The 26,137-nt window shown below is 35.7% G+C and overlaps 1 protein-coding gene across 6 annotated transcripts in view; it reads left to right on the top strand.

Moving 5' to 3' along the window:
* The window catches only part of ANKRD10 (ankyrin repeat domain 10), a 31,340-nt gene extending 5,526 nt beyond the window's left edge, over positions 1 to 25,814 (top strand). For 5 of the 6 annotated variants that reach the window (XM_042038633.1, XM_042038659.1, XM_042038666.1 and 2 more), the window contains 4 exons: positions 2,834 to 2,925; positions 17,451 to 17,686; positions 21,168 to 21,263; positions 24,147 to 25,814. In XM_042038633.1, the coding sequence (XP_041894567.1) occupies positions 2,834 to 2,925; positions 17,451 to 17,686; positions 21,168 to 21,263; positions 24,147 to 24,631 (909 nt within the window). In that variant the 3' untranslated portion in view covers positions 24,632 to 25,814. The remainder of the gene's footprint in view (positions 1 to 2,833; positions 2,926 to 17,450; positions 17,687 to 21,167; positions 21,264 to 24,146) is intronic. The other variant, XM_042038642.1, reaches the window with a different exon arrangement.
* Positions 25,815 to 26,137: the final 323 nt, after the last annotated feature.

Raw genomic sequence — 26,137 nt, 5'->3', positions numbered from 1 at the left:
AACAATTTAAAGGATTATGAGGTGTTATCAAGGATAATCAGGAATTTGTAGATCCTCTCAAAATAAAATAACTTCCTTTGCTCCACATAGCTAAAAAGGGATAGGGAAGAGGTGTCTTACACATGAAAATGTGTTGGCGGGCTAGACCCTGAAGAGCTCTCAGAAGCTTCTTGGAAAAAAATGTTACTTTGTTTTTCTGTTGGTCACATTCATTCCAGTTGTTGAATCAAAACAGAACTGTTCTGAGATTCAGAGTACTTTTTGTTTTTTCTGTATGCATGGTTTTGGATGCATTGAAAAATAAGTAAATTTAAAAGCCATCTTTCAGTGGGATATTTTTTTTTTCCTTTCAGTCTAGCTCATAATCCAGAGAGAATTTCTGAGGGGAGCTAGGAAACTGTTTCAGTGCAAATATATTTGGCCCCTTAAGAGAATTTCAAAGCAACATGATAGTAATGGTGACTGAAATTTAAGTGCTGTAATTAAAAGGAATGCCATAAAAATCTAAATCTATGTATTCTGGCATTTTCTAAGTATTTTCTGAACTCCTTAGCTTTAGGCACATGCTTTCCTGGGCCAGTGATTAAAAGCAGCCCTTCTCAAGATATATATTCTCTTCTGAAATACTAACCTCTTCTGTTTGGTGATGGAAGTGGTAGCTGCTATAAGCTTAGCTCATTCTTCTAATGCAGTGTTAAGGAGTCCTTTTGCAAAGGTCTTCTCTCATCCTTTTTGTGTTTCCCCACAGCAAGACATCATAATTTAGTTCTCTAGGTCCTACTGTGGGCAGTGTGCCAGGTTTATGGGCTAGGGAGATTTTGTTATCTTTGTCATATGCATGGCCAACTAACCCTAAACTGAGCTTCATATTGAGTTATTATCTTTTAACTTAGGGTTGACCTTGTAGATACTAATGCTGACCAAAAGTGGCAAATCACTTACTTTCTATACTTTCACCACTTTAACAAAAGGGGGGAGGGGAGGAAACTGTAACAGAATGATGAATTGAAGACAGCTTCTATGATTAAAAAATTTATTACACAAAGAATTTTTTTCTGGATAAATTAGTGTCAAATGAATTTCCATGTATGATAGTTAACAAAATTGTATCCTCTCTTAAACTTCTCTCTGTTCCTGTTACTTCAGGGAGAGTTATAAATAGAAAAAATTGCGTAAACTTCATTGGAAAGCAGTCTTCTATTCATCAGCTGATGGCATCCACTTTGGAAGAAAGGCTGTAAAGCCCTTTTCTAATCTCTAAGGCATTTGCTGCTCTTTTCTGTCTCCAAACTTTGTCAGCCTCAACAATTTTCCTTAGTTTATAAGAAAGTAAACTTTGGTGCCATTATTGTTCCCTCCTGGGTGGCTAGGTAGTTCAGTGTTTGGTTGAATATATGTCTTAAGCACTGGTAAGCTGGTTTACCCTCAGTGAATTTGTAACTTCTTGTAAAGATATTTTACCATGAAATAAAATTGTCAAGTAGAAAATTGAGAATACATACCTCATAATCCAAAATTCACTTTCAAGTTATACTTACATGGTCTAAAAGATAGGATTACATTTCTCAAAAGCTTGGTAGACAATTTAGGACACTTAGTAGCTTCTAGGTAGTATGGTAAGATAACATTTTGAATATATTCACATTTCAAGTAGAGATGAAGTGCGGAGATAGGTTGTGTGTAAACACTGGTGAATCAGTAAAGGTGCTGTGTTAAATTTAGTAGCTAGTGTTGATATTTTAATAAAAGGAACAGGGAAGCTAAACTGAGGCACATACAGTTAGAACATGTTTAATATCTGGAACAGACTAGTGAAGTCCATCAAAAGTTTGGAGAGAAAGAGAAGGGGGAAGAAAATGAAACAAACAAAAAAAAACCGTTGCTACACTGGAAGTGTTGAGGACTGAATCACATTAACAAACTAGTAACAACATTTACTTGTACTCCAAGGCAATGTTTCATTACAGATTCTTTGTGATTCTTAATACTGATGGTTAATTGCAAGTACTGAATTTCCTCTACAGCCTGTAGATCATGATGCATGAATTTACCTGCTGCTTGCTTGGATTTGTAAAATAGATGTAGATTCTCTCTGTTACCTAAGACAGCTAGTGGGGAGGAGTTGCCTGAAAAGCAATATACTACCCCGTGTATGTTTGCACATTATGCAAAAAAATTAAATTATTGGATGTGCTGGTTAATAATAATGGAATATGAATGGACAAAGAAAATTTAAAAAGACAAGTATATAGGATGTGAATCAATGTGTTTGAGTTGGGAGAGATCTGGCCTGTCCTATAAACACGGGGCACACCTCTGTTACAGCAGAGCTCTGTGTATGTGCTCCTCTCCTGCCGAGTACTGATGGTGCAACACTCAAGGACTGAGTCAGTGTGTCAGCAAGATCTGAAAGCAGCACAGTCCCACAGATTCAGCCTTGCTGCTCTCAGGTTCAAGAGGACTTGCTCAGCCCAATGTATTGGGGAACAAAAGTGCCAGGAAGTGAAGGTGTTAGAATAAGTAATGTGTTATGGTGGTATATGTTGGGAGGGTTAACCAGTTTTGCTGAATATGAGTCTGCTGATTGCCTAGTTATTGGATAAGGCTTACCATGTGAGTTAAATGCCTTTAGCATTATTTCTTGCTAAATGCCTAATGTACCTGACAGCCAACCACAGACTTTAAAGTAATGATAAAGTACCTGATGTCTTTGCTAGCTAGTAATAAATGCTGCTTTTATATATCTGCTTTCTTAATTAAAGTCAGTAATGTAATTACAAGATTTTAATTTTTAAAAAGATTATGCTTGACAAAATGTAGTTTGTCTTTGCAGGATTATGTTGGTGAAACTCCTATTCATAAAGCAGCACGGTCTGGTAGTATGGATTCCATAAGTGCCCTTGTGGCTCATGGTGCGCAAATAGAGTAAGTGAGGTATTTTTTTTGTTGTTGATTGTTGTGTGTGTAGCTGACTAACTTAGATTGGTAAACATAGGTACTAATTTCAGAAAGAAAAGTCAAAACAGCAGACACATGATCAAAATAATAATGACAGCTAGACATGTTTAACTGTAATGAAACCTAAGATGCTTAGCATGTCTAGTAGTAAAGTGTATTTTCTTTAAATGATACCATTGTGCTACATAAGTATTGCACTTATATCTGATATGTTAAAATATTTATCATGCTTCTGTCAGATGACCCCGAACTGTACACTTTATTCAGCATGTAGTTATTTTTTACAAGAAATCTACACCTTGCACTGGTGAATAAATATAGAAAACAATGCAAAAGCAACATCAAGTGCAAAACAGCAATCCACACACTCTTCAGCATTAGTTTAATACTGTTTGTTAGTGTATTGTGTATTTGCCTTGTTAACTTTTTTCTTTAAAGGTTTATGTACTGCAAAAACATTCAGAAAAGCTCACAAACTTTTGCAACTTACAGCATGGACAAAATGGATGCAGTTTTCACCTAGAAATGTTGAGTATAAGCTCTATGGCTTATAAATAATATCAATACTTTAGCAATTTGTTTTAATTAGAACTAGCTTTATTATCTTAAATGGTAACTAGTTACTGTATTTTAACCTGCAATATGAAACTTTGAAATTGTAAGTGAAATAAGATCATGTAGTTAATTTCTTGTTTTACCCTTTGGTTTCCATCTTACTGTTTTTGTAATGCTGCCTTGATAAATCTAACATAGAATTTAACTCTTTTAGTGGTATCATAGAGTATTTGGGAAATATATTACCTTTTAAGTTAACAGTAGTGAACAACTTGCTTTGTATGAAGAGATTGCTTCATAGAAAAACTAAATAAGCTGTCTCAGTTATTGACAAGCCCATTAAACCAGTCATAAATGTATAACTTCCCATTTTTCACTCACTTTTGGATATTTTTAAGATAAACTTGGAATTAAATTTACTGTGGAATTGAGCAAACCTTAATTATCATCATCAATTAGTATGTAATCTTGTGGTTTTTGCAAAGCAGCTAACCAAAAGAGAAGTTGTGGAACTGCATAAACAATGTGAAATGGGTGATATCTGTCTTTGACCAAAGCTATTTGCAGTAGTAGCAGTGTAGATTTGTAGCAGTTTAGTGAATGGGAAATACTTTGAATTCTCAGTTTTCTAACTTTGAATTCCATCTATGTTTTAGTAGATTTGTCACAAGTTTTATAGGTAATTAAACATCAGGTCCTATCATGGGAATGGTAAAGTCAGGGATGCAAATGCAATAGGCTTGTGGAGCAACCCATGTTTAATCATTTAGAGGATAAAGACTTGGCCTTGTTACCTGAGGGAGTTAGCTATTGACTGATAGGGGTGAGGATTTTTTTCCTTAAGAGTCCAGTTTCCAGGTTCAATATGTTAAATTAAGCCAAATCCATATATGCTTTTGACACTGGTTAATTTTGGGTCATCTGGTTTTGAAAGCTGGCCCCTATTAATGGTTATGTCGATTCCCGGGTTTTTGTAAAAACTTGAAAATGGAGATGCTCTGAAAGTTTTGATTCCTTTATTTTATGACTTCAGTTAGAAAAAAAGGAGAGGGGTTTTAGCCATATATTTGAGTTCTAATTTGTATATATAAACTGAGATGATAATTGACTGTATAAGACCAAGGCAAGGATTTTATGAAATACAGAACTAAGCACTAACTAGAACTGAAGTGCTGATCTGTACTGAGGATGAGTAAGTGCTTTTTATTTTTACCGGGATTAGATCTTCTAATCTGTTTTTTTCTTTATTTCTTCGTATAGTTCATGGTATTCAAGTCTAGTTTCATAAGGACGAATGGAATACCCTTTGTGACTTCAAGTAGTCAAATATACTACTTATACATGATATTTATATTATAAAGTCCAGAATGGTATCACCCCTAGTTTTTTATAGCAAGTAGAACAGGGATGCTAAGATTTCATTATTACACAAGCACTAGTAACCAATAATGTAATATTGCAAGAAATGTATTTTTGTTAATGAGTGGTTTTTGAGATACTGCTGTTAAAATGAAGTAACTTGGGCTAGTGTAATCTTGTTATTAGTGTTTACCACGTTTCTACTTTATTACCTTCTTTGGTTATATTGAAAGCCAAAGAATATTGATAATAGTCAAGTTAAGGATCAAAGTAAGAATTTTAGTTTTAATAAAGTAGCCTCACTTGAATTTTTCGAGTTTACTATATTTCAGGCTTGTTAGTGTATTGCTTTTACAGAGAAAAACAGTATGTTTCAGTCTGTAAATCTCATTAAGCTGTTGCATTGTTTTCCTAATTGATGAGAGAGAATTTGGGTCTCTATTCCTGTGTAAATTTTTAATATTAAAAAATAATAATTGTACCCTAGTGAAAATATTTTGATTTTTTTTGTGGTATTTACCTTCTCATTTTAGCTGAAGCATATTCTGTGCACAGTATGTCCTACAGCCATAAAAATGGTTGCTCCACTAACTATGGTATTCATGGACCCTTGAAGAGGGGGAAGCAGGTGGTCACAATGTCCTCATATGAGTGAAAAGGTTTGCTGTGTAACTGACTTTTTAATGTGGATAGTACCTTTTAAAGTATCCATAATAACTGCTGGATTTTCACTAAAAGGCATATTTATGCAATTTCTGTATGGTTAATTGTGTATTATTTATCTTGGTGACAGACAAGTGTTCACAGCTCTTTGTGGAGGAAAAGCCTTCTTGGTGCCATGTTTTGTTTTGCTTTTTTGCACTGTTACGTAAATGCTGTGTATTATTGTAGTTACATAAATTGTATCACAGCATATATAAAAATACAAAATTCATCTGTAAACACAGGACACTGTTGAATCAAAAAAAAAAGAAGCAAATGCAAGCGTTGATTATCCTGACTTGAACCTCTTTGTTTCATGTCCATTTGCATGTGGTGCACTTGTGCATTGTGTCCACTTATTTCTGAATAAAAATTCTTCTGCAGCTGTCGTTTAAGCAGTTGTGTATTCCTTAATGTCTTGATTTAGAGCTAAGAGGGAAGTTTCAAACACTATATTATCCTGGGATAGAGAGAGGTGTAACTTGTGGAATGGGGTGTGTGTGGCTTGGTCTGCACCCATCCAATTGAGCTTAAATTCTTGTTTGCTTAAGAGTTTTATTGATCATGATATTTGAATAGTAGTGTAGAAAAACTTTTTATTTGCCTGCCAGAAATCTTCCGGTTTTAGATAAAATTGGGTTGTATACCATGGCAGAATGTTATGAGACCCTAAAGATATAATTTCCTTTCTAGTTTAATATACTCTGGTATCGAGGTTTGAGTAGAAGAACTGACATGCTGGGATAAATATACCAGTACATCTGTTTCTACCAGATGACAGATTCATGCTGTAATGTTGATTTCGTTCAGGCAGACACTTCAGCCACTTTCTCATTAAAGCTGTCTGGCATTCATCTGAGTGTGTAAATTCAATGCCAGAAGTGTCCTATCGCTGATATTAAGTTTTTCAGCAAGACTTCTATTCTCATTCTTTGACAGGGACTTAATTTTATTTCTTTTCAAATTCATCTGTTACAAACTGCCTTGTGTTGTTTAAAAAGGGAACATGAATTTCTTTTTTCTTCACAACTGCTCTCCATCCTTCATAACAGAAGTCTGTACACTGTGGTTTTTTTTAGTGCTGCTACATTAGCCCTTTGTGAAATTCTTGTAATATATTTCTATTTCAAGTGACCATTCTTCTGCTAGCTCAGCTTTTACTCTTCTCGTACTTTTGAGATTTCTTGACTTTCTGAAAATCAGTCACCTCCAGTGAAGAGACAGAAGAGGAGCGATGTGTCATTTTGATGACAACACAGAAATTGGCCAACACAGAAACTGGCCATTCCTTTGTGATGCAAACCCTCGGTTCCTTTTCAGACTGGAGGGGAAGCTTACATGGCCTGTTCTCTTCAAGGATCTCAGGGTTCAGAAATCTCCTGCCTTAGTTTCTGGATATCTTCCTGATTTCTTAAAATCTTAGGAGCTGAGGGTTTGTAATGTGTGCTTATTTTTCTTGCCTAGCAAACTTAACTACCAAACTTGTAATACTGAACTGCAGTCCATTTCTGGTGTTTACCTACTTGTGAAGTGCCACGACTGTTCATCTTTTTACTTCAGAAGCTGTATAATGGCATGGATTCAGTGTAGAAGAACCACTTCTTCTTTCCTACAGTCATTAAATTAACCTCATCTTGAGAATAATGCTTCAGGTTCTTACTGATCATTTGGATTTAGGTGCTTTTTCAACAGAGAGGTTCTTATCTGTTAATTAGTATATTTATTAATGCTTGTATAATCTGTTTCCAAACTCAGAACACTTCATATGCATTCTTTTTGTAAACCTGATTGCCTCCAGATAGCAGTTAAACTGCTGGATTAATTGCTATTGCTGCATTATTAGGCATTGCTGTATAGTTAAGGGAAAAAATGTGGCAGTTCTTGTTTAATTGTATGTAACAAGCATTTTAAGGGCCATCACTGTAGTACTCTTGCATTGACCATTTTTCAGTGTAGAGGATACACATGTTGGAATTTATTCTGCCTTTCTCATTTAATATAAATTCTTATGGAACGGCAAATTCAAAGTGGCATGTACATTTCAGTGGTAAAATACTAAATCTCCTTCAAAAAAAATCTGCAAGTAAAGTTTGGTAATTTCTTCCATGTTTGGTTTCCTGTTTGGTTGCTATGGTTGTAGAAGTGCTTGAGGTGGTTTGTAGGAGCTTGTGGTTGTGAAGTAAGGCAGTAGTTTGGACTTAGTCTGAAGAAAAGATCTGGAAATACCAAAGCAGAATGTATATGCATGGATACCTGATAAAAAATGAGAGAGGCTCAGTCTTAGAGTAAACCAGTGTGGAAAAGGGTTGTTCTCATGGATACAGTCATTCCAAATAATTGCAGGAAGCTGAGGCAAACTCGTACCACTGAATTCCTGTTCAGTTTGAATGCAGATTATTGGCGGTGGAATAACAACCGTGATTAGTGACATCAGTTTGAAAATAGAGCAGAATATGAGAGGTTCTGCTTTTTATGAGTAAAGTAAAATCCATCATTAAAGCAGTGATACTTAAGACCTTTCTGGAGCATAAAGAGGAAGTTCACAAGATACATGTGAGGTTGATAGGGTAGCTTATTCATTAGTGAGAAGCCTTATAGCGCTGGTTTCTTGGCTTTTCTTCAGTCTAAGAGAGCTGGGTAAAGAATATGGAAGTGTTACCAAGACTTTTATATGCAGATAGCTCAGATTTCTGACAGGAATGTTTGGGGTTTTTTGTTGGGATTGATCTGTCTTCACTTAAGATATTGTGCTAATGTTCACATTAATGTGTGCATTTTCCCTTCAGATAGAGATTTTTTTTTCTCTCTTTTTTTTTTTTTTTTTTCTCCTGCAAGATAAGCTATTCTGTTGCTATTCCGGCAACAGAAGCTTGGGTACAGTTAAGTCAGGTGGAGAAACCAAAATGTTACAAAGTGGAGCTTGGCCAGAGTTAAATACAGTGAAAGAACCAATTATATCCCAAATATAATAGTCTGATTCGTTCCGATGGTTAGTCCAGATGTCAGTGGTGGTGATCTGTAGGGGTGCTGTGTTTGATCAGGCAGTAGTTTTTGACTAGATATGTGATGAGAGGATTGTTTATTGCAATGTGTGCTCTAGCCTGCTGTGTTGATTTGGTTTTGTGTGCTGATCTAGTTGGTGTCTTTTCAGTATAGTTGTTCATAGGTCAACTAGTACCTAGTAGCATCTGGACAAAAAAACCCAGGAGGTAGTTGTGGCATAGCCCAGAACATGTTCAGGTTGGTCAGAAGAGTTTTCTAATATGTGTCAAGAACTATTGGTTACAAGATGTATATCATTGCATGGAGGCTTAACAAACCCTGGAAGAGCTTTGATAATTATAACTTAGAGAAAATATCACTCTTCAGCTTCATTCTGTTTTGCTTGGTTATGCTTGTATGAGATAAATTTTCTTATAAAGGGAGAAAAATCTATCTGAGTTGGAAAAACTTTTTTGTGAAGTGCATTTAAACTGGTTTTACGCACTTCAGCAGTTCCTTAATCCAAAAGATTTTGTTTGCTTGAGTAAACACATCAAGTTATTTTTGACGCCAAAAAAAAAGTGTAGTTTGATAGTGTCCCTCTCTGTGCCCATTATGGGAAAATAATGAAACCATCTTATACCTATAGTCCTTTCGTTCTTGATTTTTTTTTCCTGCTTTTGGCACAAAAATACCTTAAAATTAATTTACCTCTTTACTTAAGTTTTATTTCCAAACTTTCACTGTCCATGCTTTTTGTACTGAATAGCTTGAACTTTCTTCCAAGTTTGGCACATTGGAGAGAAGCTTGCTTCCTTCATTTCTCTAATTCTAAGCTATCTTTGGGTTTCAGTTGCTGTGTTGAGGAGAAATAATGTCATATTATTTGCTACTAGAGTCCTCTTGGTAGAACTCTTGTGTTGCAAGCTGTTTTGTCTTTTCAAGTCAGAGTTTGCACTGAACCTGTCCTCAGTAGTTATCCATTACACTTTCTTCATTGTTAGCAACTTTATTTGCAATTCTTGCTCTGTTTCTAGAAACGTGAAAGCAACAGCAGTGATAGTTCTCATTGCCATAAGGCTGGCGAAGTAACTCTTACATTCTCTTTGTATTTAAAGTGGCTGCAGTACTGTAAAGACACTTATTCGGAATTTCATTTTGCTAGTGATCTAGGAAATATTTTCATTTTAATAGGAAAGGTCTTTCCTGTTATGCTGTATTGCAGTCAGACTGTTGTTCCAAGAGTCACCATGATCTTCCATACCTTCCCTTTGTGAAGGGTTTTTAGGAATCACTTCTTAAATAATGAAATATGAATTTAAAAATATTGTTGCTCGTACCATGCCAAGTCAGGCCTATCTTGTTCAGGGAAAAGTTTACTTGGAAATGCAAATATTTTTTACAAAAGATGCTGAAAATGAAGTGGACTGTTTGAAGTCTTTAGTAAAGCATATAAACAGGAATACAGGTACAACAAAAAATCCTGATGGTGATGTTTGTGGTAATTGCAACATCGCCTACCATGGTTAATGAGTTCTTTCTTCTGCCAGTGTTTGCTCAGTCAGGAGTTGAAGTATCGAGGAGCTAATTACAGCTGCATAATTCAGAGTGAACCTTGATTTTTATGTGGAAAAAGTGGCTTCACAAAGCAGAGTCCTTCTGTCCAGTATGTTCCTCTTGTTATGATTTTGGACGATGTTCACAGGAACTCTACCACTGGTTTTAAAAGTGTAAAATAATTTCAGCTGCCAAATGCTTTGTTGTGAAATAAAAACTTGGCACCAACTTGTGCTTTTGTAGATGCCCAGTATGTAATTCTAGCATGAATTTGTATAGCTGTCCCCAGCAGTAACACACATTTGTTTAGTTAAGATTATTTTTCTCTTGGTATCTGGAAAAAAAAAGTTGGAAACAATTTTATAACTTCCGTATTTGGACACCAAAGGGTTAAAACACTTAAAGTTTAGTATTTGAAAATAATTTTGCTTTAGAAATTTTAGACTAGTATACTACTGTTTATATAGGAAACAATTTTTCTCACTGTGGGCATTTTAGTGTTCTGATCTTTTTTTTTCTCTTTCTTCTTTTGTTTTGTTTTAATCCTTGTATCTGCTAATTTTTGTATAGGAATAGCTACTAATTCTTTTGAGATACAGCCTACTAAATTTAAAGTAATTGAAGCCATGAGTTGACCGGTAACTTTAATCCATTCTATATAAATTTCAGTGAAGAACTGAAAAATTGGTTTCAGGATGAAAGTTATAATGCTTTTAAAGGCATAAAAGGCTTAGTATCTTGTTGTTAAGGTGGTCACATGACAATGGCTTACATATTGAATAATGTGCTACCGCACTTTATGTATGTTAATGTACTTTTAATCTTAATGTTGCCTGCAAATATGTGATCCCTTATGATATAAGTTTCCTGTTTATGCACCATTGCCCGTTTAAATCAAACAGAAGATTCTGAAACTGTAAAAACTACACATGTCAATGTTTTACAGCTACGTAATTCGAATTGACTTGATTTTTTCAAGTAATCCTAGAAAGGGGGAGCATTCCATATAGAAACTGCTGAAACTGCCACAGGTGCTTCTCCGAAAACCTTACAGTTGTGGCATTGAATGTTCAGTATCGCTTCCTTTCTGCACACAAGGCATACTGTTGAGGTATTTGTTGCGGTGATTGGTTTTAATGCTAATCTAGGAATTCAGATATAGAATCTATAGATTTGCATGCTTTGCTTACCCTAATTTACAATTATCTACATTTTTATTTGTAAACTAACAATAGATAAGTTGAGATCAGTAATTTTTAACAGATTTTACATTGATATACGAAAACTGTGGTTTATTTTCTTAGATTGTCGCATGGCATTAACAAAAACACAGTAAGCTGTAGGTGCTGTAATCACTATTTCAAATTAAGCACTTAGGAGATTTTTTTTTCATATATGATTTTCAAAAAGATTTATTGCTGACTTTTTGTAGCAAATGTTTGTTTTGTTTTTCAAAGTATGTGACATTATAAGTTGAAGATAGTGTATTTCTATGTTAAAAAGACGTAGAAATCTACTTGCCTTTTTTCTGCCAATGAATATGAAAAATTAACAACTAAAGCAACTTAGAAGCAATTTTTTTTAAAGTAAATTCAATAGCATTTATAATTCTATATGAGAAGCACAAGTCTTTGTTTTCTTTCCACAGATCTTTCAAAGAGTAAATTTTGTAAGTTACGCTGAAGTAAATCTTCCTTGCACAAAATCATTTTTAATCAATTCTAGATTTTGAGTTGGTTTCTTTCTTTTTTACTTTCTATGGCTTAGCCATAGTGGAAGTGTCTTGAATATTTTTTAAAAGCTTGCCTTAAATTTTTTCCTTCCTTTAGTAAACTTCTTAAATTAGATTGAAATAATAAACATTTCCTCCTAAATAAAGCGAATCTGAAAGTTAACTTCATGTTTCTGTACACCAATCCTGTTTGGCCAGATAATGCACTTGTCTCTTGGTTTTGAGCAACAATTGAATTACACTAACAGCCAACATTTTTGAAAAAGCATTTCAGAAGAAGGAAATACCTAAACTCATGCTTCATCAGTGTCCTCTTTATAGCTGCTTTAACTGGATACCAGGACTCTCAGATGAACTGGGCATTTAGAATGGGAGTTCAGATGATGTCAACCAGAGGGAGAAAAATGGATACTAAAGAAAAGTCCTCTTCATGCCAAGATTAGTCGGTTTTGAAGACTGCCTGTGGACATCACTTGATGGAAGAAGAAAAACATGTTTAAGTGTTGTTTTAAGCACTGTAGGTCTGTGAATAAATGCATATGCAAAAGTCAGAGCATTAACTCAATATATCAGTGTGCATTTTGAGTTTATTTATAAAACACCTGTCACTACAGAACAATGCAAGTGTCATATGTCAAGAAACTTCACAATCACGTACTCATCCCTATTCAGAATTTCACCAGCTTTTCTTGTGGATTTTTTTCTATCTAGAATAACTTTATAATATGAAAATATATCCTTCCTTACATTTGGCTTTCTTCTTTTGCCTTGGAGTTAGCATCTTATGCTTCTGTACTTTGAAGAAAACAAGATGTTTTTATTCCTATCTCCTGGATTTTAGCCTACAAGAAGGCTGAGGGTAAATAATACCATGCTTCATGATTTAAATTCATTTCTAGTAATAATGGAAACAGTGGATAAACTATATAGCAAAAAAATTTTAAAATGCTGCTAAGTGAAAAAAACCTGAACAGGACTCAGTCATTTTTCAAATACTTGAATTGCCTTGGAAAGGATGCAAGGTATGTGTTTTCTAAACGTGGAGTGAACTGATTTTCGGACAACTGCCTTTAGCCCTGGGCAATGTTAAGTAAGGAATTTTTCTTCTGTTTGTCAGTTCATGCTTTCATGTATGTTCCTGTCTGGAGCAGGTGCCAAAAAAGGAATTATATTTTCAGAGCTTCTGTTTTCAGTGTCCTTTCTTCAGTTTTTCAACCCGTTCATGCAGCTGGAGTGACCTTGAGAGTTGTCTTTAGTTTTTGACTTTTTTCTTTTTTACTGGAGAGAGAAAGAATTTTTTGGAGCACTGCTTGTCTGATTTGACAGTAACTATGCCACCCTTTAGTGCAGAATTTTCTAAGTCAATGAATACTGTTTAATAAAGGCTGACGAAACATAAAGCACATCACTTTTCAGGACTTACTCTGCTTTTCTTATTTATGTCTTCATTCCATCCTTACACACCTTCCTTGCTGCTGGCTTTTTCCTTCATAAGGAATTCATTTGAAAAATGCAGTGTTTGTAACTTGTTCTTTGGCTTGTTTCAGTTAGCCTAGAGACAAACCTTGAATAGAAACATAAGTTTGTCCTTAAGTTTGGCATCTATGACATGAAACAAGAAGTTTTTAAAAAAGAGCTAACAACAACAAAAGCCCATACGAAACAAAATGTAAAACCTGCTAGAACTTTCTGTACTCATTTTTTAATTCTGAGTAATGCAGTTGCAGAAATAGAGCTGTCATATTTGCTGTATGATTAGCAGTAACAAAAGGACAGTTTGCCTGAAGATTTAATATCAGTGTGTTTTGAGTTTCTTTGGAGCTTCCACTCTTTCAAGATGTTTAGGATAAAAGATCAAAGCTGGTACCAAAGGGACTTTTAACTTTTTTAAGAAGTGGAGGATGGGTGGAAAAGATTGGGTTTTTTTCAAGACATAACAGTGAGGTAATTCTGTCCATGCTGTCCACTGGTTTACTTTTTTTTCCAGTGTTTTTCTTTCACAGCCCAGGTCTTGAAGTTACTTTCAGTTATAATATCCTTTCCCAATATTTTTCCTTTATGTCAGCAGGTACGATAAATGAAGTACCTTTCAAGGGACACAATAACTGAAATAGTTGAAAATTTACTTGAATATAGTGATTATCTTTGAGTTTTCTCCTTGTTGATTTTTGTTTCATTTTCTTTCCTGTCATAGCCATTTGACACTTTGTAGCCAAATGAATCACATACTATTTCTCCTCCTTTTAACTTGATAGTCAGTTCACATATAATTGCAGTTCATAGCCAAGGGCTGACCTAGGGGTTGCGCATCAGAGGTTGAACTCCTCTTAAGTCTTATGTGTGGTCGGAACAGTGAACCATTTCTATTTTCATCTATATAATCTAGTCTGTCTACAGTAATGACACTTAAATTCTTAGCTCCTGGGATAAGCTGAGGCAGACGCTTCACTGTCAGACATGGGCAGCATTTGAGGTAGATCATACACTGCAGGTTTAGTATTAGATGTATTCTCAGTTCCTTGTAATTACAGCTATAACAGGGTGGTTCCACTCCAAGTCCAGATTAACACTTTTAAAGAATGGTCTAGTAGCTATCCAGCTTTTTAATTTATTCAAGTACTCCAGGGTTTCTGGAAGGACTGTATGACACTTTTTCTGTTACAGACTCAGAATCTGACAATATGTCTAAATTACTTTGAAAATACATAAAACTATTCCAGTCTGGTTAAACTCTGTGATACCTGTTAAGAGCATTTTCTTTCCTATTTTGTTCCTACTTACATTAGCCTTTTTTTTTTTTTTTGATTGCTTGCATTTTGTTATGATAGGCTGATATAGCACAGCTAGCTCTTGCTGCCTTTTGTGTTCCCACTGACAGATTTTTTCTTCCTAGAAAAAGCTAGAAAAATCAGCTAAAGAAGTAGGTCTTTTTTATCTTTCTAGCCTGCTTTTGAGAAAGTGACAGAAGGTTTCTGCAAAATTTGTCAGCTTTTCTTTTTCTTCTTCCTGTTAATACTGGAATGTAAGCCAGTTTAATGGAAATTTGAAAGTATATGAAAGTCCAATAATCATGCTTTGATTAATTGACAAATGGATATAGAAAAGATACTCAAATTAGTGTTCCCACTGTAAGTGAGCAGGGAGAACTTAACAACTGTGTTATCTTCCATAACATTTGTGCAAAAAGTTTCTAGTAATCTAGAGCCTATAATCTTATTTTATTAAGCTTCTTTTCTTTTTTCATTGCTAACTTGATAGGCTAAATTCAGATTCGCACATTTAAGAGGGGTGTTTCTAAACTCACAGAAGCAAGAATGTTACATCCAATAGTCTTGAGTCCCTTGGAAACCTATGCAGTGCTTCCAGAATATTTCTGTAGAACAAGCACATCTTTGTTTACCTGTTTAGAGTAATTTGTTCAGGAAGAGGTTAGGAGTGGGAGAGATCTATGAATAGTGAAGATCATTGCATTTTAAAATTTGGCGAACTCTTTTTTCATTTCTGGGAAATTTAGTTTTTCTTTCCCAGAGTTTGGTCGTGTAGCTTTACACGCTTTGATCTTTGTTTGTACATCTCCAAATGCCTCTGGCATCTTATATTGATGTTCCTTTGGAAAATGGTGACTTAACTGTAGTCTTTTACAGTCAACTTTTCAAAGCAGAGTTAGTGTTCAGTAGTACTTGCTAAATAATAGAATTACTGACTCCTTGAACTTCTATTAAATTAGGTGGCCATTCAATACTGTATTGGTTTTGTCATTTTTATCTTTGTGTAACTTTATTTATTTTGCTATTACTTAGATTTCTTTTACTGTTCTTTTGGGGCTCGCAAATTTAAGAAAGGTATCGGAGAACTGAGCTTTTCTTTTTGACCAGAACAGATCTGTTAAAATTTCTATTTCCTAAGCTGTAGTTTCATTGTTCTACATCCTTACGCTGCACAAGTAAATTAGAATTACTAAAGGAGTATCAAATGTTGCTTAGCAGCAACTTCAGCAGGTCATCCAGTTCAGCAGGGGAAAGATTTGACTGTAGAATTTCTGATATCATAGACCACTCTTAAAATGAGGGGAAGAGACCCCTCTCAAGATTCAGCAACTTTTATACTCTGAAACTTTCTCCTGATGCTAACTTTAATTATCCTTTGTTCATATTAATCCCATTTGTATACTGCCTGCACTGGATGCACAGAACAGATTATTCACTTTGCAGCTCTTCTGACTGATACCACCACCTCAAAGTTTCACTTCTTTTGACTTACTAGGTTTTTCAATGTTCTGAAGTCTTCCTTTCTAGACTGCTCTTGACTGGTGTTCTGTGGATTTTCACTAGAGGTCCAAGTAAATAGTGACTTAGAATAGTGTAATATAGAATGAAATTACCCTGGTTTAGGTTGTGGGTTTTGTGACTGTAGTATTTTGACTTAGCAATTTATGGAAGTAGTCTTGCTGTAATAGTTTCTAAAGATTTTCTTATAGCAAATAAGTTACAGTGACCTAGGAAGCAAATCTGGGCTTTGTTCCTTGATTTCTTCTCATGAGCTGGAGTTTGAAGAGAATCAGGTCTATCAATCTTCTGAATTCTTATTCTGTTAGCTGTTCTGTTTCTGGATTTTTAAGTAATGGTCTTGTCTAAACGACTGAAGCCAAGAAACAAAAATTCCATTTTTCTGACTAGTTATGTCTGTCTGGAAAAATAATAGGAAAGATTAATTGGCATCTTTTGCTTCACCATCTAGTTTCGTCATTCCTGGCCCTCTTGTCTCCACTTCTATGCTGTTCCTTATGAAGTTAGCCTAAATTGCTAAGCATAAGGTATCCTGTATGTTTGTGTAAGTGCATGTGATACAGCACTTTCTCAAATTAAACCTCTACATCTCTACATATCCTCCCTGATTTCATTCCTAACCTCCTTGATGCACTAGAATATGCAAAATCCAGTGCCATTCTCTTGTGCACAGAAAAGTCTTAGTTGAAATTACCAAAGCAAGTCCTAGTACTTATGATGTCACACACTTTGAAATGAGAAACAAACCAGAAACAAAAGTATAAGCAAAGCATACCTAAGTATAGCATCTTTATCTATCTATCTTTTACTATATATGTATATATTTTGTTGTTAGGAAGAATGGTGATGTTGTTGTTACCTTAGAAACCAGAATGCCATGGACAATTGCCAAGTCATGTTAAGTTTGTTTTGAGTATTTGATCTCTTGCTCAAGTTAAAGCAATAGATTTCAGAATAAACTGCAGAAGATGGTAAAATTCGACACTTAAATTAGTCTGAAGTTTATGTAAAGGTCAGCTACTTCAGACTATTTTAGAATAAAGCATTTTGAGAAGTTTAAATAGGAAGATGGTTTAAGGCACATAGTATATTGATTTTATTTAAAAGTGTATTGTCTCCCAAATTTTGCTTAGAAGTGAGATATATGTGCAAAAAGTTAAGTTAGTTATAAAACTAAGATTGATAACTAATTTCTTAATGGAAAATTTGCTAAGTGTATGTTTTCTCTCATCACCAGCAGATAGATAGTCAGTAAGGGCAGCAGCAGCAGCCAGCTAGCCTGATGAATGAGTGTAATCCAGTTTCTTTGTATTGTACAGCTTGAGAAATGCCAGTGGCCTGACAGCAGCAGACCTTGCACATACCCAGGGCTTCCAAGAATGTGCCCAGTTTCTCTTGAACCTCCAGAACTGTCACCTGAATCGTTTCTATAGCAATGGCACCTTAAATGGGGTTCATCAGAATGCAGGTCCCAATCCATTCAGTGGTGGGACAAGTCGAAAGAGATCCTTTGAAGATACGGAGTCTGCTGGAGTAAAGAAGGCTAGAACAGAAGGTGAGACCCCAGAGGTAAAAGGGATGGGTTGATACTGTTGCTGAGAAAGGAAAATAAACGTTTTAAAGCCTTTTGGAGTGGATGTTGAGTATTATTGACAAACTCACATATCTAAATTACATATTAATACAAGAAGCAGATTAATACAATTATTCCATGCTGCAAGATCCCAGTTTTTCCTATCATCATCTTGGCGTGTTCAGAAATTTCTATTTCCAGAAAGTGCTAAAGCTGTATGATGCCAAGAATATTTACGCAGAGGAGTAGGAGCTGAAATTAGCTTCTACTCCTTCCTCAGTTTCTTCAGCTTTAGGAGAGTCAAATAACATTCCATGGATTCACAGAGATGCCCAGATGTTCTGATAATTTTCTGTTCAGGGATTAATTCACAGTTCAGAAACTGCTAGGTAGGGTGGATGGAAGAAATTGAATGCAGAAAGGTTTCTCAAATCTAGAGGGGTTATGTCTGTAAGTTAACATTCTTTAAGTTTCCAGGATTGTTTTCCAAGGGGAACTGCTATCTTACCAGAAGGGTGTTAGACTAGAATGAACCTTAAGGTTTCCTATCCAGCCTTGAATTGAGGATACTGCTTCTTTGCCAGGAATAATGGAGTAGTATAACCTAAAGATACCTTTTGGCAGCTCTATGTAGAAATGGTTTTTTACATCTTAGGAACACCTTGAGTAACATGATTAAGGAGAATTATCTTCTTCCTTTCTATTGGTCATCCCACTAAATTCTTATTAAAAACAAGGGAGTAGTTCTGAACTCAAACCTCCTTTTTCCTAATGATGCTAAAGGATGCTTTTCTTTAGCATCAGGAAAGGGACTTTGTAGGTCTTCATTGAAGATGCTTTCTAACATATGTGACTTTCAGTGAGCCAAATAGAATGGGCTTTAACAGTGCCTAATTCCAGATAGCAAGGGCAATTGAGACCTAAACCATGTTTTTAAATATGACCTGGGTAACATAAATCACATTGATATCTACTCTAGTATTTGTTCAGTACTTGCTATCCAGACGCCGTTTTGCCTATAGCAGGATCAGAGACCATAACTGGGTACTCCATTGCCAGTCATAAACAGGATATGTTGCTTCATGTAGCTAGTCTAAATGATAAATTTCATTATGGAGAAGAGTCCCTGTGCAGTTAAATACAAGACTTCAGGAGTAAGTATTTCCCAGGTCGCTACATAGGATAAGAGAACTTGCACTTACAAGTGCCCATAACAACTACAGAAAGATGTTTTCAGTCCATTGATCTGCTACCAGGAGGCACTACCTGAAGTCAGGTTAATTTATCTTGCATTTTGAAGAGCTGCTCCATCTGAATGTTCCTAAGCAGCTGTCTCTTTCAGTCGATAGGCAGCATTTCCCCACAGTCTGGAGGGGTGGCACTGGGCTACACATGTTCTCTCTTTTGCCATGAAGTAGCAGTATCTGCATTACCTTTCGCTGTACAGAGCTGGTCCAGTACCTAAATTAGATTGAGCAAATGGACAATGCTTGAAGTGAATGAGTGCTCCTGTGCAATTACAGAAATGTTGGAAAAGGAATTGGAGTCGGTAATTTTTGAAAGTGTTACCAGTATGACTTCTTAAGACCTTCACAAACAAATGCAAAAGCTTTGCTGCTTTTGCTTGAAGGTGTTTGGAGTAACTAAGAGACGCATCCCAGCTGCGGAAGCTGCAGTTTCTAATCTGACGTGTTTGCCCTCAAAGACATCAGCATCAGTAATAACTATTGCATCGATGTAAAAAGTCTGTTGCACTGAGAATGAGTCACTGTTCCTGAGGCTTTTTGGTAAACAACAGAGCTGAGTAATGAGGTGGTATCAGTACATCTTTGTGCTTAGCTGGCCTTTGTAAAGAATAAGCCCAATTTTGTGTTAATTTTAAACTTACTAAAACCACACTGGTCTGTTGTCCTTCAAAGTCTATTTGCACAGGAGATTCCAGATGTTCAGAGAGTGAAGGCAACCTGTATTTGCAGGGAGGAGTCAGATTTTGATGGCCATACCCCAAATCAGAACAATTCACTGCTTTGAAAAAAACTACTTGCTGTGACAACATACATCCCTTACAAGAACCTGTAAGCACTAGAGTTGAGAGAAGATAAATGCTTAAGGTGTGCTGTGCCCTGGAATAACTAAACTGGGCAGTGGATAAACATTACTTGCAATTGTTCATATGCACACAGGTCTATCTCCTAACAAGTCCATAGTATTAAAAAAAGGCTTAAACCTCAAAATTAGGCAACGCTGATACACTGTACACTGTGATAAAAACTAATTACTCAAGTGTAATTAACAGAAGTAAATTGGTGAGCACTCTCAGGATATATGCCAAAAATTTTGACTTAAAAACATAAACTGGATTTTATGTTCATTTTTCTGAAATCAATTTCAGAAATTTCATCCTGCTTCCTGGGCGGGTCAGCAGAGGGTGGTGCGCAGGTTCAGAGATGGTGATGATGATGATGCACACTGGGCCAACTGGACACACAGCTGTATTCATGTCAGTCCTGATCCTGGCCCCTCTAGTCCAGCCCTCAGCAGGTTGACTTGTGCTCTGTGCTGTGTGTGCTGGTCACAACCAGTGTCTCAGTGTCACGAGCCTCAGCACAGATGCTTTGGGTGTTCTATGTGAGGTGTGATGGAGGGCATTCCTGGAATTGCACCGTGGAAGTGACCAAAATGAAACTGCACTTTCATACTTGTCTAGGTAACTAAAAGAAAATGTCTTTCCCTTCCTGGTTTAGGGTAATTTGAAGCCTGCTGATCCAAGGGCCCTGATGTGATTTAGGCCCTCAGTGATCTCTTTGGCCCTGGAACACTTCAGAGCTTAAGGTTCTTTAAAAATGAGTGGTTTATGAAAATTTTGGTCGTGCCCAAGGTAATGGGAGCTGAATTGCAGTCCACCAAAGCAGGCATTTATAACATAATATTACGAGTGTGTGCAGTGTGTGCAGGAAAGCGTGTTAATGTCAGCGTGAGAGCCAGGCAGGGCCTGCTGGGATGATACTGGAGCAGTGCTCTGGGTAGATACAAGAAGCAGTAGTGAAGTCAAGCCCATCGTGCTTATTAAAGCATTCCCTCCAGCAGTCTAACCACTTGTCAGCTTCTCTCAGAAGACAGATCTGCTTGTTCAGCTCTATGAAGAGATCCCTGGAGCAGTCTGGTATGGATAGGGGTGGGTTACTGGGACCTGACCCTTGGGAGTGAAAAAGAGAGCAGTTTAGACTTACAGTAGACAAATGTGAGTTGGGCACATCACCTGTAAAGCCTAAATATGAGTAACTTAAATTTCTATTTATTAACCTATTTGTACATCAGACTAGGAACTTTGATATGTGGGTGCAAAGTCTAATAGGTACCCTGGTAATTCTCTCTTTTGCTTTAATAATGGAAGTACTCATCTTTTTGTTGGCTGAGTTTTCAAGTGGGAACTAATGGCTAAACATGACTCTCTTTTTGTCAGCTTACAGTTTCGATGGCTTAATACCCATGCTGAATGGAGGAGTTGAGGACGATGCTGACAATATGCACGTTGATAGAGAGTTTGCTGTTGTATCAGGTGGGAGTGGACAGTTTCCTGTTAACTACAACAACATTCAAATGGTTGAAGACACCAAACAACAGGAGAGTACTTCTGTTGGACCAAAAGAAATTGAAATATACACTGTTTCTGCAATGCAAACTCCTTGTCGTTGCAAGAATCAATATGCGTTTTATTTTTAATTTAAGTATAAAACTTAGTCCTTTATTTTTGCACATTGTTGTCTGGAGTCTTGAAAACTATTGTATTGCTGTTAACACACCCATTATATTGGGGGTTTAGTAGGTATTGAAAATTAGCTGTTTCATGCAATGTATTGTAATGGTGAAAGAGAAGTTTATTAGTCATTTCTTAATATTTCAGGTAAACAGAAGTCCATGATGGCTGTTCACTTTTAACCTGAGGCTTGTATTACGTTGTGCCTTGCTTCTAGTTACTATAATTTTGGGTTAAAGGAAGTTCAGAAATAAGTTAAATTATTCATTTAATTTTGATTGAGTAGATAGTAAGAAGACTTGATAGGGAAACATCCTAGCTTTGAAAATAACGTGTTGTGACAAAACTATATTCAAAACAGTGCAACAAATACTAGAGAATAGTCTGGACATATATCCTGTGTTCAGAATTTGTTCAGACACAATGACGTAAGTGCAGGATCCTGCTACGGGATTTTTTAATGTAAATTGAAGATTAGACATCACAGTTTTAATCTTACTATTTGGAACTAGTGTACCTTGGAAAACAGATTTTGTGTTTTGTACCAATCATCATGAAACAGTCAAAAATGTTGCTAGGATTGGTATATTAATGCTCTAGATTTTTTAAGGGCTGCTTAATCAAGATGCTTTTGGTAACCCCAGGATGTGTATAGAGTTTGATTTAAACTGTCTGGGGTCAGCTTTTTTTGCACTTTGTAGGTTAAGACATGGTGTTACTACAATAGTGCGTTACTACATTCAGAAATGAATTTCCTATTTATCAATTTTTTTCTGCCAGAAGTATGTTTATGCTTTGTACCACAGATCCAATTCAACAAAGGGAATGATAATTAATAGATTTTAATATATTAGGAATAAATATATATGCATATATATAATCAATACTTTAGAAGTAGACTATGATATTTTCCAGTGATAATTACTAAGTGTTCTTACTTATGAAAAACTATTTTTTTTCATAAATATACTCTATTACTCTATTACTATAGGTGCTCATTTTTAACCAATGATAACATTCTATAATTATCACTAGAACTATTCGTTACCTACTTTTGCATATTAACTAATAGAAGTGCCAGATTTATTAAATTTGATTTGGCAAAACCAGCCTATAAGGGTTTATTTTTAAACAGTTAAAATTTTGCACTTTTCAGTTAATAAACAAAATATGAAACTCCTTCTGTGCGTTTTCATCACTGAAGTATTAACTTTGAAGTCTTGATGGGTTTGTGGGGGGTTTTTTCCACTTTTAATGAGAATTCATGGTTAGTGAGTTTAGCTGATGTGGTTATTTTAACTGATGTAGGGACTAAACAGGAAACTCCAGTTAGTACTTCCAGGGAGTTACAAATTGGACACATTTCTTGTGTTACCTATTGGTGTCTGTGGAGTATCAGTGCTGTAATTTGTATTTCAAATAATAGCCATGCAAAAGACTGAAAGAGAACCAAAACTCCAGATTTTTCCTTGTCAGACAGTGGTACTCATTACGTGTCACTTAAATGGGAACCCAGTGTTTTACAAATGTGGGAAGTTGCCAACAGACTAAATTAACTGAATTAATTAGTATACATGCAGTAAATGCAATCCTGTTTTGCACATGGGTTTATGCGGTCATGGAGACATAAACATATGTGCATGTATCCAAGGATAATCACAGAATGTAAAATCTTTAAATGTCACCACATAGCTCTGTAGTTGCTATGTTTGCCTTGCTCATCTTTACCGATATAGACATAAATTATATTTTTAAGGTGGAACATATCATGCATTTTTTGTGCTAGTACTTTTGAGTACCACTGCAAAAACATGCATTTCAGACAGACTGATGAAATCTGTTCGTGGAAACAAAACCTATTGTACTAATTACTAACGTCAAAGGGGAAATTGCTTCAAAACAATTGTCAGTGATTTTTGCATGCACATTTTTAGAATTTTGTTTCCTACTACTAGTATTTTTTAGTCTTCTGTGCACTCTGCTGTTGCTATTGTATGGCATTTTGCATGTGGATTGTACACATGCTATTATAAATGTAGAATTAAATACAAACCTGCCCAGTATGTTATCTAGCAAGCTGCTAGGTACATTGAAGTACTTTCTGAATAAAGGAACTTAAAAACATTTTATATTAGCACCCCAATGTACCATTTCTCTGTTTGACTTACTTCAGTGCATACTGTACTGTGAGAGTTACAACTAAAAAGAAAAAAAAGCCACAGTTAAATCACAGCTGAAAAATAAAAAAAAAAACCAACTCTTCACCCTCTCACAGATACTCACTTCTTGTATGTACATAATCTTCCATCCCAAGAGGGCATTACAGTTAAGGTGGAAAGATGCCTTTTATTCCACCCTTGAATACACTGCCCAGAATGTTGTCTGCTGCACTTATTTCATACAGTTAAATGAAAAAAAAAAAAAATCGGAGAATTTCACGTTGTCTTTGCAAAGACTAACATAGGCATATTTTCAAAACAGATGTAGATAGATAGTTGCATTTTTAACATAAGAATCCATGCCACAAACTTACTGGTCAGATCTCATTACTTGGAACTACCTGCATTGTTATAAAGAAAGGATAGATTTATTTTCAAAGTTGTGTATGGAAACATTTTTTAAGTAAGTGAAGTATAGTGGAGACATTTTGATGTATTTCAATCTATTCTTAATTGTTGGTGACAGGTGTATTTCTTAATGCAGATATGAATAGCAGTAGCTCCATATTGAATGCACTGACAAATGGATGTGCCATCAATGGACATTTGGATTTCACCGCCGCACAACAGCTCAGTGGGATGGATGCCAGGCGTGAGGAGTGCTTAGCATTAACACCTAACGGAGTCATTCCTGGAGTAACTTCTCCCAGTAGGCATCGAATTCATGCCAGTAACGGCACCGAGGAACCGGAAAAAGCCATGAGTAATTCCACCGATATGTGTGGATCTCTCCACCTGAATGGAAGCCCGAGTAGCTGTGTTTCTAACCGGCCCTCATGGGTGGAAGACCCTGGAGATACTTTGCACTATGGACACTATCATGGTTTTGGGGATACTGCTGAGAGCATCCCCGAACTCAGTAGTGTTGTTGAGCATTCCAATTCTGTCAAGGTTGAGCAGAGATATGACAATACTGTCCTAGGCACAATGTATTTGTACCACGGTTCCTAGGTGAATGACATTTATATCAAATGCATATTGAAATTGCTACCAAATGATACTAGGGGGACAGAATCCTCACATAGCATTAAATTTGAAGATTGCAACTTGTTGCTATTTTTACACTTTGTTTATATGAAAAGTAAACCTTTAATTTGACGGCCTTATACAATAGTTGTAGTTTGTTGCATGTATGGGGCTTATTTAGTGATAAAATAGGTGCTGTCATGATGGAATGTTTATTGTTTTCATTTTTTTATTATGGAATGTTCCGGTTTTGTATTTTTTTCCTAAGCTTGTGAACACTATCTTTCCCTTTTTAGAGCTGTTTCCCTTTTATTAAGTTTAACTGAATTTTGTGAAGAAAATGTTACGTATGTGCATCACTTAGAGGTAAAGATTTTTCTTTTCCGTATCTTCTGCTGAAGCTATGGTAGCAATATCAATGCCAGCTCTCACTATGCAAGGTTGAAAGTGGCAATCTTCTGGAGCTTCTCTGACTTTATAGTTTGTACATTTGTTTGGTATAATTAGATGTTCATCTTTAAATTTTACAAACAAGTTTGTTTAAAAATGCAGAGACAAATTTGGAAGAAGTTGCTGTTTCACTTTCTGTAGCGTAGAAGTGCTTTCTGTTGTTGTTGGGCTCCTTGCATTACAGAGTGGGAAAGTGGGCTGCCTTTGTTTGGTCGCAGTTGGGTGTGCCTCAGGTTAGCTCTGTGGTGGGTTTCTTTGGCTTCTCTCCTTTATGTGTGTGCTTGATATTTTACCATAGCTCGCAGACTGGAGGCATGTTGGCACTGTTCTGCTTTGTACGCAGTTGAAAATTGCTGTTACTCGTTATAGAATTTGCCAAGTCAAAATATTTGAGTTTGACTGTCTTGGATATACATTTATTGTCTTTTTTTTTTAACATATGCTTTGAAAATGTAATGTTGTGTACTCTTTGGGCTATGCTCACGGAAAATACATTGTATTTAATGCTTAATACACAAATCAAAATTCATATAAGTGCACTATATGAGCACTAATACTATAAGTTGCTGCTTGTGTTATAAGTGAAGAGTGGGGAAGAATATGATAAATGAGATAAGCCCTCTGAATTGTGTTGATTTTTTTTGTTCTTGTTTTGTTTAAAAAGGGACCTTTACAAATTGGATTTTAAAAAAAAAAATAAACATATTACATTGTATCTGAATATTTTGTTCAGATGTTATTATTTAGCGGCAAGTCAAGAAAGCGTTAAATAAGTTATATGTCACAATTCTCATAATCTTTCTCAGTGCTGCTGTGGAATTTCTCTTTGTCAGTATATGAAAGCAAATGGAAACAGCCCAACAAGTTGTCCTTGACTGAATTACAGAAACACAAACTGGATATTTGGTGTATGACAGTCATATCAGCCTTCAGCTCAAAAAATACCGGGTTAAAATATTGCCTGTTTATAAATAAAAAATAAAATATGTATAGTCTCATTCAAACATTTTTAAGCAAAATGCTACTGACTGCAGGGAAGTC

Source organism: Corvus kubaryi, unplaced genomic scaffold, assembly GCF_017639235.1.
Source record: "Corvus kubaryi isolate FWS band 111438036 unplaced genomic scaffold, C.kubaryi_AGA036_p1.0 133, whole genome shotgun sequence".
NCBI lineage: Eukaryota > Metazoa > Chordata > Aves > Passeriformes > Corvidae > Corvus > Corvus kubaryi.
The sequence above is the reverse complement of the archived record's forward strand: the minus strand, read 5'-3'. Positions and strand labels throughout refer to the sequence as shown.